Source organism: Chaetura pelagica, unplaced genomic scaffold (assembly GCF_000747805.2).
Source record: "Chaetura pelagica isolate M959 unplaced genomic scaffold, ChaPel_1.0 scaffold420, whole genome shotgun sequence".
NCBI classification, from domain to species: domain Eukaryota; kingdom Metazoa; phylum Chordata; class Aves; order Apodiformes; family Apodidae; genus Chaetura; species Chaetura pelagica.
In genome coordinates this window covers 935933-947689 of record NW_009951919.1, presented here as the reverse complement: position 1 = coordinate 947689, position 11757 = coordinate 935933, and the positions used below count along the sequence as shown (strand labels likewise).

Genomic DNA, 11757 nt, shown 5'->3' with positions numbered 1-11757 from the left:
GGTGCGGGGCTGGGCAAGGCGAGACCCGCTCGGGGCTGCGGGGTGCCGGGCAGCAGCCGCGGGCGCGGAGCGGGCGCCCTCCAGCGGGACCGGAGCGGACCCCCCCGGCGGGACGGGCGCACCAGCTGGCAAACGGCGTCTGCTCTGCTGTAGGACCGGCAAGAGGGAGCAGCTTTTGAGGAATTTAGTTCTTTCTGTACATCCCTTGCTCGGCCCGTCATCTGTTCCACGGAAGAGACTTCCCTGCAAAGCCCGGTGGCCTTTCCCCAAGCAGTGTCACCCACTGATGTTACCACAGTACAGTGCCCCTGCAGCTTTAGGGAGCCTTTCAATGAGAGGAACTATGCTGGTACATAAACACCAAGTACCCCCAGACTTGGGAAAACGTCCTTGCCCTTTCGTCACTGTTACAGGTTACATGGCATCAACTCTTAACTCACCTATAAAACATCCTTGGATAACAATGCCTGTCTAGACTCTGCACACATACTATACAAATTCAAACGTCCTCTTTGCCTCCTGCCCAGAGACCCTGTCCTTCAAGGAGTAGCTCTTATTTCTAGAAGAGATGGGTTAAGCCTAGGACAGACTCAGAACAATCCACTGGGAGGGGTGTCACTCTCTAGCACTCGTGTCAGTACATGACTGCTGCAGTGGGTAACATACCCTGCTTTTTTGTAGCCACTGTTTCCAAACCAGCTAGCCAGGCAAATCTGTACCACTTGCTATCAACTATTTCTTGCTCTCCTTCACATATCTCAAGGTACAAAGAAGAAAATTCCTATTTTTTTGAGCAATCTCTTCCTTACCTTCTTTTCCCTCTTTCCTTTCCATGAGCCTGCTACAACTTCCTGAGTTCCATCAACTGCATGTGCACAGTGACCACCACTTCAGGGGAGCCTCCAGAGTGTAAAGCATGGTGTCAAAATGTGTCCATGTGCTCTGAGCCCTCCTTATCAGAGACACCTGGAAACTGTAACGAGAGGAAAGACTGATCACTGCTCTAACTGCTAAAACCTGCCCCAGAACTCCTGACCCCTTCTCTATGAAGCTTCTGAAGTTCTGGATCTCATATACTGTTAGCATTTGGGAGACAAAGCCTGCTCTGTTCACTTAAAAGCCAACTTTATTTTGTCCTGTCATCCATGTTTAGTAAAATACTGAACTGACCCCTCAGAGAAATGCAGACTGTTGTCTGCCTGTCTGAAACATTCACCGTTTACAGATCGTATTTTTAAGGTGCAATATCTAAAGATAAGAAGCACAGAGAAAGATATGAATGAATCTTATTTAGCAACAGCTATAGGCAGTTGGTATTAGCTTGATCTAAGCAGGTCAAGATTACAAACTGTAATTATATTTGTGTATTAACTGCACAACTGGGCTGTGCATGCATAAAAATCTCCTTCCTTGTAAAGACAACACCAGAGGGTGCCCAGAGGAGCTATGGGAGTGATCCCAGACAGACCTCTGGCAAGTGGCTGCTGCTCAACTGCCAGAGCCCAGGGTGGCTGGATTTGTGTCCCTTTAGACTAACACTTCTTTTGTACTGCAAGGCCTGAAAAACTACTTGGCATCTTGCCCCAGATGCCATATTAATCTTGACACTGAATTTTTTTAAGTTTACTGGGAGAAGGAAAGAGAATTTAAACAGCTTTTAATATACTTTTTAAAAAAAAAAAAAAAAAGTATCTCCTTCAAAAAGTGCAATGCATTTTTAGTGACTACATTAAGGAAGGCTAGCAGTGCTCCTTGAGCAAGAGCACACCATCTTTCTAATGGTGACAGAACTGTTTTATAGTTACAGTTTTATAGTTATAACAGCATATGAACTACTTTCTCCCCCCCAGCTGCCTTTGGTTTGCATTGCTTAGCTGATATGCTCGTTCAAGTCTTTGCTTTGCCTCGAAGCTGTGGAATGGAAAGCACTGTGGGAAGCATCAAGGGAAGGAAATTGGTCCTGTTCCTCTGCAGTCCAACCAAGCTGACCTGGTGGTACCAGCTGTTACGTTTTCTGTCATGCAGAGACAAAACAATGATGTGAACATTAACATCCTAGGAAGGAGGGTGTCTATTATGGGATATAATCAAGCACAGGAGGGGGCACTGGTTAAAGAAGATAAGCTTTCAAAGCCTGTCCCAGCTATGCTCTGCCCCCAAGTCAGAGATATGCATGTCTGGAGCCTCTTGCAAATTAAGCCTCCTCCACATCAGTGGAACAAGCACATCAGTTTAAAACCCTTCTGTGCACCAGGACTTGTTCAGCAAGCACCAAACCTAAAGCTAAGCTCCTGGGGAGCTGAAACAATTTACTGTTTCCTTCCCTAAGAAAGGCTTGTGTGGCAAGTCAGGATCAGTTTAAAACCCTTCTGTGCACCAGGACTTGTTCAGCAAGCACCAAACCTAAAGCTAAGCTCCTGGGGAGCTGAAACAATTTACTGTTTCCTTCCCTAAGAAAGGCTTGTGTGGTCAAGTCAGGACCAAAGTAAATGGCCAAAAATTGCTTGTTGGATCTACTTCGACAGCCAGCCTGAATGAACCCTACCACAGACACTTCTGCTCCTCCTGCTGAGCAAGTCATCCACGTGTGTCAAACAGATTAAAAAGTTTCAGTGTCCAAGAGACTAGTTAGCTAGCCAGAGAAATGTATGCTGATTAACAGAAAATTCAGGAAAAATGAGGTCCACAAGAGATAATTACTTAGAACAGACACTGTTTACAGCCACATTTCTGAATGCCAGCAGAAATGTCACAGGATGGTTAAGTAGCCTTAGCCCCCAAATCTCTTCTTTACAACTAATAAAAGACTGTCAGTTAAAAACATTTAATGTTTTCAAAACTCATACAGGTAGCCCAGACTCCTCACCTCAAGTCAGATGCTCAATTAGCCCCATCTGCAAAAGGAGAGGGTGCAGTTTCAAGGAGAAAACAAATTTCAAATAAGAAAATTACTTTTATTTTTCACTTTGATACCCATAAGACTACAACTGTTTGACAAGGTAAACATAACAGTTATACAAAACATATGTAAATATTTACAGACTTAACTGTACAAAATAATTTAACGTTTACAAAAGTTTCATGCAACCTCTGTTGACTGACACAGTCTAGGAAATCTCCTTGGAGAAGCATAAAAGACCTTTATATGTATTTATTTATTTAATGGTTCAAAAAAAGGATGCTGCAAGGCTTCATCAAGAGTAATTCTTTTGGCTGGATCATATTCCAGCATCCTGCGAACCAGGTCAAACAGACTTTGATGATCTCTGTCTTGGCAATGCATGAATTCCTGGAAAAAAAAATAATAAAATTACTTAAGTATTTTAGAGAGATTTTTCACAACTGCAGATTTAACAAACTAATAGAAATGTTGTCTCCTACCTTTAAAGGCTTACAGCGTCTCCTAACGTATCGTCCTGCAGAACTGTGCTCATCCCAGTCCAGTTGGTCATGGTGGAAATAATGCTTTCTGTATGATAAGGAAAAGAATTTGAAGATAGTTTCAGTGTGATGTTTTTCTAAGAAGTTTTGAAGCACTGCAAGGGTTCCTGCATATCCCTCTACATTTGGGAGTTAACCCCTCTTCTTTTAGCTAATACTTATTCAGAGATCTGTTGCTTTTGTATTATCACTGCTGCTATATTTAGTTAACAGGCCCATCAGTATTCCAATCAACAAAGAAGCCACTCAAAAGATTATCAGCTGCTGACATCTAAAGAGATGGATGCTTTCAGGTGTTTTTTAAAGACTTCAGAACATTCATACTCAGTTACTCTTCAAGAGGCTGACATTTTGGCTGCTGGCAACTCAGACTAAAACCAAAGAGAGGACTCTTGTCAACCATTTAATTCACCTAGATCTTACTCAACTACTTGCAACAGACTAGTAGATAACAAGAAGCCTGCAAGTCTCTTCATTGAACTTCAGAAGCTCATAGCTAACAAGGAAAGCATTAAGATTTCTCTTATATAAACTATTAGGCTTTTTTTTTCTTCTATAATGAACTTACCTGGATTTCTTGATCATGTGAGCTGGCAGAGGCCCCAGTATTCTTTCCATCATTGCCAAGTGTTCTTTACTGTCATGTGTCTGTGTGGAAAAAGCAATGAAAGCACTTACCACATTTGTCTACTCTCAGCCACTTGGTAAGAACACTCGTCTACAAACAAGGCATTTGTTGGAGTATTGTCACAGTATCTTTATACATTATCATCTTAAATAATTAAAAATGGGTTATGTAATGCAGCGCACTACACAGCACTTCCCACAGTTCAGATGGCCCCTGGACAAGAGCTCATAAACCAAGTTTTGTATGAGTATCTTTTGTTTACTCCTAATTCCAGCAGTAGAACAGAAGCCAGACAAGCTATATCATTCAAAAAGCCAGAACAGCTCATCTTCAGTAGTCTGAAGGAGATGGTATCAAAGACATCACATTTTCATTGTAAGAGAAGTGTTCAATTTAAATTTATGCACATACCTGAAACACTGTAAATCCCAGGTAATACTCAATCAGAATACAACCAATGCTCCAAACATCACAAGGTTGCGACCATCCCAGTGCTGCAAAATAAGCAAAGTTTATAGTTTATTTTCTAATATATTATTGAAATCCAAGAATATCCAAGTCCACCAAGCACATGCCCAATTTCCAAGCATTTATTGCTACCCACTTCCCTTCTCCTCACCTCTCCCCAAACCTTGGTAGGAGAAAGTAGAAAAGGAGTATGTAAAGACATCTGAATGAACTGTAATTATCTCTCAGAAGGTTTAGAAGTCTTTACTGACCTAAAATAACCTCAGGAGCTCTATAATGTCTTGTAGACACTAATGTGCTGTGATGCTCATCATCAAATGTTGCACTTCCAAAATCAACAACTTTGATGTCTGTGTTTTTTAGAGTGCGTTCATCTCGCTTCTGCAAAAAAATCAATGCTATTTGTTAGAATTTTTTTAAAGCACATTTAGGCAAAAGGTATTCATCACATTATCTTCATAATGCTGGTTAACATCAAACACTAAAAATTAAAACTTATGTAACAAAACACTCCTTCCAAATACATCACACTTCCTATTCAGCTTGAGCTCCAAGAAAGACAAGATGGTAACACAGTGATTTAACCTGAGCACTGAAAACTGCTGAATAAAGACCTTTCCCACAGTACAGGGCTTCTTTCCTCTTTTGTTCACCTTCAAGTTAACTTCAGTTTGTTATCTCTTTTTTCTGTCCAGTGGTGCATACACATTTATATAATGTTTGTTCTATAAAAACTAAAACCAAGCCTTAGGCATCAACTAGAGGCAGTGATTCCATACGCTGTTCCGTCTAAAAAGTTCTTACACTTTGAAAAAAGAACAGCAACACAAAAGGAAACTTTCTGCCATTGCTAGAAGTGATCTGAGCAGACAAGTTCTTACTCTAACATTGTTTCTTAGTGTTTCCTTAGACTTAGAAGGAAGACACTATTTAAGAACAGTCATGTTTAGGGTCCGTACCAATGATCAACATATCCACGTTGATGATAAACAGAAAATTCATCTTAGTTATTAAGTCAAGAACTACAAAACTGAAAGGCACTTCAGATTCCACAAATCAGGCAGAAAGCATGACCTGATACTCCTCTCAAAGCACAGGCTTGCTTTAAAGAAAGGGATTCAAATATCTTAAGAAATGCAAAGGAAAAAAACTGGCTAAATTCAAAGCCATTAACACAATGCTCCCTATGAAACCCAGAAATTCATTAAACAGCAAAGAACTACTGATCAGATTAAACAGTTTGAGTCAGAGCAAAGTTACTCACACTTCATAGAAAGGTAATACATCTCAAAGAGCTCACAAAAATTTCTAAGAAACACAGCTTCATCCCTTGACCTTCCTACACTTTATTTTTTTAAAAGAGAAGTTCAGATGAAGACAGAAGCAGCACAGTTCAAGTTGGGAAAAACAAAGAACAAACTTACCATTTTGGCATTGTACTTCACAATATAATCAGACTCCACAAACAAGATATTTTCAGGCTTTAAATCTGTATGAGTTAGTTTATTGTGGTGTAAAACTACGAGAAAAAAGGAAACAATATTTGGTAATTAATAAATTTATTTCCAAAAGGAAAAAAGAAACAAACATGTGATAAGAATATTAAGATTTACTTACAGTTTATGGACTGGCAAATTTGATAAGCCATGTTTCTAATGTCATTAATATGAAATGGCAGAAAGCTGTTTTCCTTAATAAAATCATAGGTACTGAGTCCCAGTAGCTCAAAAACAATGCAAACGTGGCCATGATGGTCAAACCATTCCAGCATCTGGACACAGCGGCTTAAAGAAAAAAGAAATAATTGTAATCAATTTATTGAATAATTTTCTTTCCCAACTCCTCAGCATGTTGGCTATTCTAATTCTATACTTACAAAGTGCTGCTTGGATCCATGGTGTTCAAGTGTTCCAACACCTGTATTTCTGAACGGGCTGCTTCTCGGTATCTACCAACATTTTTCACAATTTTAACTGCTACGTGCATTCCTCTCCTTTAAAAGGAAGTAAAGGATCACAAACTGAATCAATTATTGTTGAATACCTACAACACCAAATCAGTCTAATTTTAATAAAAGAAACACAGGAAGATCAAAGGTCACTGAGAACTGTAAGCTGGATTAAGAGGAATTTGAGTGAAGCACACTGCACTGAACCAGAACTGGTTTTCTAAAGAAATGTGATACTGATCTTTCCTTTGTTGCTACATTAACTACTTCACAGTTTTATTATCTCATCTAGGGGAGAACAAACATTAGGAATCAACATGATTTTAAAAAATGAGCAAAAGTTTAATTTGAGGAAAGTACTGCAAAAATTTGACTTGTCCCTGCAACCTGCACAATTTGTTTTTTTTTCCAGTGCTCCTATGGAATCAGGGGAATTGAGTAACTTCTGAAGTTTAGATTGAGTATTCTGTACTTGTGAAAACTGACCTGCTCTCAGTGTGACATGCAACCTGTAAGGCTGTTACTTAATGGAACACACATACACAGTTCTTTCTATCCCATTCACTCTTAGACAATTTTTAATTGTCTCTGTAGGGCTATTCAGATTCTAATGACCTAAGAATACTGTCTGCCCTCAGCACAATCTCAAGTTCCTGCACAAAACTAACTTGTGAAATGACAGAATAAACAAAGACAGAGGAAAAATTACTAGGGCCATGTCACAGAACTGCAGATATAAAACATGGTTGAAGTAATCCGAGTTCTACTAACTTAAAAAACTAGTACATACAGAAGTAGTGGAAATAAAATAATTTTCTCCACCAAACACACTATCACATGAAAGTGACCATTTCATTAAAACCAGACTGGATACTAGAGTACTGTGCATTCAGAAAAACTTTAAAGGGTAATTCTGATTATGAAGACTGACGAAAGAAATTTACAGCTTGACAAATCCCAAGCAACTATTTTTCACTAAGAATCAAAACTACTTCCTCAGCACCTCACTGCAAAAGTCAGTCTCCCAAATCTGCTCTGTGCTCTTTACACATCTTCACCTTCTGTAGTTAGGGCAACAGCAAAACATGATGAAGCAAAACACAGCTCTCCCTCTTTAAAAGCTCAGAAGACATCTACTTAGCAATCAGTAATTTGCACCATGTGGTTATACAGACTGTACAGAAAAAAAAAAAATAAAGCTATAAAAAGACTTTTGAAAGAAAAAGTCAATACCGTCCAAGGGCCTTTCACAGAGCTACAGAAGAAACAACATTCATAGCACTGAAAGAGATCCCTAAATATCCTTGAAATCAACCAGGGGCAGATGTAGAATCACCTGAAAACCCTTAAAAATTTCAAGCTAGAAATAAGCTTACAAGTGTCCCTCAAAAGCAGCATAATTTCTTTCTTAAATATGCTTTAACATTTTATTGGAACTGTGATTTTCTTTTAAAGAAAATGTCCCTGAGCTTTAACTGCTGAGCTAAGTAGCATCTTTTACCATGCGATTCACTTACAAAGAAAACCAATACTTACATATCATGATCTATGCACTCCACTACTTTTCCAAAAGCTCCTTCTCCTAAAGTAGCAACAATTTCATCTAAAAAGAACAAGCACAAGTTAGAATTATAAAAATACTTTAACAAGATTAATATTATTAACGTAGATTTAAAAATGTGCCATTACAAAAGCATAATTACTTTAAATATCAGCATCTGAATGCATTATTTTATTGGACAGGTGTCATGAAAACAGTTAGCCAAAATACTATCTCTTGTTCTAATCTCGAAATTCAAGTTCATTTACTAATTGGAACTTTTTGAACACAGTATTTAAATTCTACAGAAAAGAAGATATGCAAAAAAACAAAAAAGCACAAAAAAAACAGAACAAAAAGAGCAATGAAGATTTCTTTAGCCCCCCTCCTCTGACATACTATTCTAAACAGATTTTTTGCTGAAAAGTTTTTAAAAAGTGTTGAAAAATGTTCTATACATCTTGCTCTTAGAACGTCTCCACTTTCACAGATCAGGTGACCCTCCTCATCATCCTCTACACTCCTGGATCTTTTCCTTCGGTGACTCTTCTGGAAACGGCACCAAGATGGTCCAGCCAATCAATATATCAGAGTGAATTCAGGGCAGAATACGCAATTCATTCAGCGGGGAGATATTCAGGCATTCAGTTACACACCAGGCCACGAACAGTTGGCAGGAGCAATTTCAAATTCAGTCCCCAGAAATTCACAGGGCACAGTTTATGTTACAGAAGAAAAACATGGCAAGGAACAGATTTTCAGATAAATACTTAAAGTGATAAAGCAACAGAAAAAACAACACAATTTTGTCTCTCAAACAGTGGTTTAACTGAAAACAGTTTAAGAACGCAACATCCCTAGTTCTAATACCTTGCTAGCAAACAGTAAAAACCAGTAATTATTTACATACCTAAGCTCACAGTCAGGTGAAATATTTACTTTTAAAACATACACTTTATAAAATGTAAATATTAAAGAATACCAAGTAATTTTACTTCCCTCATGTTTAGAGAGAAGAAAAATTATTCTGAAGTCCCTAGTTTGCACTGTATAATCTAATACAACTTGCTGTTTTCTCTGAGAAATGTGACATCAAGCACCTGGAGCTGCATCTGTATCAGTGGGCATCATGCCAATACTGAGAAATGCAGGGTGTGCCTTCAAAGAAGGCAAGCAGCAAACTTATCCCATCTTCAGTAAGACATTAGCCGCCATTAGCCAGGCACGTGGCTTATAGAAGTTTTCTGGAATCAGGTGTAGAACTTGTTCTTACCAATTAACCAGACATGCACAGTTCATAGCTCCAATTAAAAAGGCATGTCACTTCTATTAGTTTTAGTAATAGGATGTATGGCAACTAAAAAACCAGTTCACTATGCTGTAAAACTAACAAGTCACAACTGTACTTTGAAATAGGTTACACATTTTCAAGATACACATTTTTCAGCTTAATCCCAGTGATCTTAAGTAACAGCCACCTATGTTCCCATTGTATAACTAGTACTGATGATAGCCCACCCCCCACCCAACAGTCTGATCCAAAAATCTCAAGCAAGAACGTATTAATGTGCTCACAAATGGACTCAACTACAAATAATTTTTTATAATATAGCATTTCCTAAAGTACTGTGACCAGGAACTGAAGTTCTAGCACTCACTTAAGAAGTCTATTACCACTAAATCATTAATAATAAAGTTAAAAATTACTCATACCGAATGCGATTGGTGACTGGAGCAATGATGTCTCTTATGCTTCCTTTTATGACTACTTTTCCTGCTCCGACCAGAGGATTTGCTATAGTGGTGATGGTGACTCTTTTCATAGTCTCTGTGATAATGCCTGTGGTCATATACTTCACAGAAGTCATTTCTGTATTCCTCAACATATCTCCGGTCATGATGGTCTCTTTCATTTATGGCTCTATCGTCCAAATAATGACTGAAAATATATTTTAAGTGAATGTTCTCCACTTCCAAAACTTGAGGTTCCAACAAGATAAGTGACTTGAGCTGATTTACAGCGTTACATAGTATGTCTTTACATCTAGAACGTTTTCTCATTGACTCCCTCCCCAGCAACAGTGGAGCTTCTGATGTAACTTTATTAGGCATCTAACAACATTGTCAGTCTCAAATACAGAGCAGCCATCCACATGAACAATATATAATCCATCCAGTTTGCACAGCAAATAAGAAACTCGGACTGAAAAAGGAGAAACATTTCCTAAAATATACTGAGCAACTCAATTACAATCTCCAAAGTCACAGGACAGAACACTTGATACAGCAATAACCCCCCCTTCTATCCTTTAAAAGCTTAAAGTGTTAAAAAAGAAAAATAAAACCTGGAAACTGAGAGAAGCAGCATTGTTCTTAGTGCTCTGATTAAAGATTAAAAATCTCCGAGTATCTGGATCGCGGATCTATTGTACTGAAAAAAACCTTTAAGAAAGCTGCTGAGGCAAAGAGCACCCATATTGCTTATACCTGCTCCTTCCAGCATTTTATAAGCATGATTAGGAGTTCTTAGAAGAATTTCATGGGATCTTTTTCTGAAGGAAAAAAACCAAAAAAAAACCCACAAAAAAACGCATCCTTCCAGTGAAGGCAGTGTGGAAGAGAAAGCAAACTACTTCCAAGTAAGTAAGTAAAACTCATACTTACCATGTATTAAATAGTTAAATAAACTCCTTTCTTTCGGTCACATTAAGAAAATGAAAAGGCATACTTTTACTTGAGATTGCGTATTGAAGGTATTCAGTACTTAACTGACAACAGTGAAGCAAACTAGACACATTGGCTTGTTTTTTATTAAAGAATTATGGTTCAGGTCCTCTGTTAACAAAACCAACTTCCTCTTAAGTTTAAGTGAGCCAAACCTGAAGAAATGGACAACTTTGTGCACTCCAAAACTCTTACCCTGAAAACGTTATGTATTTTAGACGTGATAAAAAACACTAGCACTGTTAATTCAGAGTCTTATACCTTTCTGAAATGCGACTTGGTTTATAGTGCTTGCTTTCTTGTCCACTGCTCTGGGACCTTTTTCTCCGTTTTCGGCTGCTGCTGTGCTTCCTCTGATCCCAGCTCTTTCTGTCGTCCCATTCCGGACAATGAGAATGCTTTGAATGCCTCATTTGCCACTAAAAAACACAGACAAAAGCACATAAAAGACAAAAGCATTACATTGGTACTTGTAGATGCAAGTCAAATACGGTATTTGATCAAATATGACAGAACTAGAAAGAACCATCTCCCTCAACTCATCAGCTTCTCCCACACAGTATTTTGGGTTTGGGTGAGTACACATAGCTCTCTCATCTTAACACTGTAACACTGTTGCAAAACACAAATCTAGACTAAATAGGTCAACTCATCTTCACTTAATAGCTTCAAACATGTCATTAAAACCTGTTTTAAATAAACTCTCATATGACTAAACAGAACAATTTCCTTGTTGAAGAGCCTTCTGAGACAGACCTTAATCTTCAAACATCCTCTCCAACAAAACATGGATTTAGTTCTTCATTCTATTTTGTATGTAAGTTAAAACAGTTAAAAACCCTCTCACAAATCTATTTAAAGATCACTGTTAAACAGACACTTTTTCAAGTTTTAGCACCAATCCCAGCAAACTCTGATCTATTAACACAGAACTGCAGCACCATGAGCCAAGCCACCGTTTCTGAACCCCTTTAGCATGCAAGTATGTCCATGTTCAGCTGATTTGCC

General features: G+C 38.4%; 1 protein-coding gene across 3 annotated transcripts in view; it reads right to left on the bottom strand.

Annotated features, from left to right (window-relative positions):
• Nucleotides 1-2933: 2933 nt before the first annotated feature.
• The window catches only part of CLK4 (CDC-like kinase 4), a 9562-nt gene continuing 738 nt past the window's right edge, over nucleotides 2934-11757 (bottom strand). Inside the window, exons 1-13 of one of the 3 annotated variants that reach the window (XM_009995201.1) lie at nucleotides 11011-11162; nucleotides 9739-9964; nucleotides 9091-9093; nucleotides 8484-8574; nucleotides 8022-8088; nucleotides 6414-6530; nucleotides 6155-6321; nucleotides 5962-6056; nucleotides 4789-4918; nucleotides 4481-4563; nucleotides 4010-4089; nucleotides 3382-3469; nucleotides 2934-3289 (exon numbers count right to left, since the gene is read on the bottom strand). In XM_009995201.1, the coding sequence (XP_009993503.1) occupies nucleotides 3152-3289; nucleotides 3382-3469; nucleotides 4010-4089; nucleotides 4481-4563; nucleotides 4789-4918; nucleotides 5962-6056; nucleotides 6155-6321; nucleotides 6414-6530; nucleotides 8022-8088; nucleotides 8484-8574; nucleotides 9091-9093; nucleotides 9739-9964; nucleotides 11011-11162 (1437 nt within the window). In that variant the 3' untranslated portion in view covers nucleotides 2934-3151. Of the gene's footprint in view, nucleotides 3290-3381; nucleotides 3470-4009; nucleotides 4090-4480; nucleotides 4564-4788; nucleotides 4919-5961; nucleotides 6057-6154; nucleotides 6322-6413; nucleotides 6531-8021; nucleotides 8089-8483; nucleotides 8575-9090; nucleotides 9094-9738; nucleotides 9965-11010; nucleotides 11169-11757 lie in introns of those variants that run through there. The other 2 variants (XM_009995216.1, XM_009995209.1) reach the window with 2 other exon arrangements.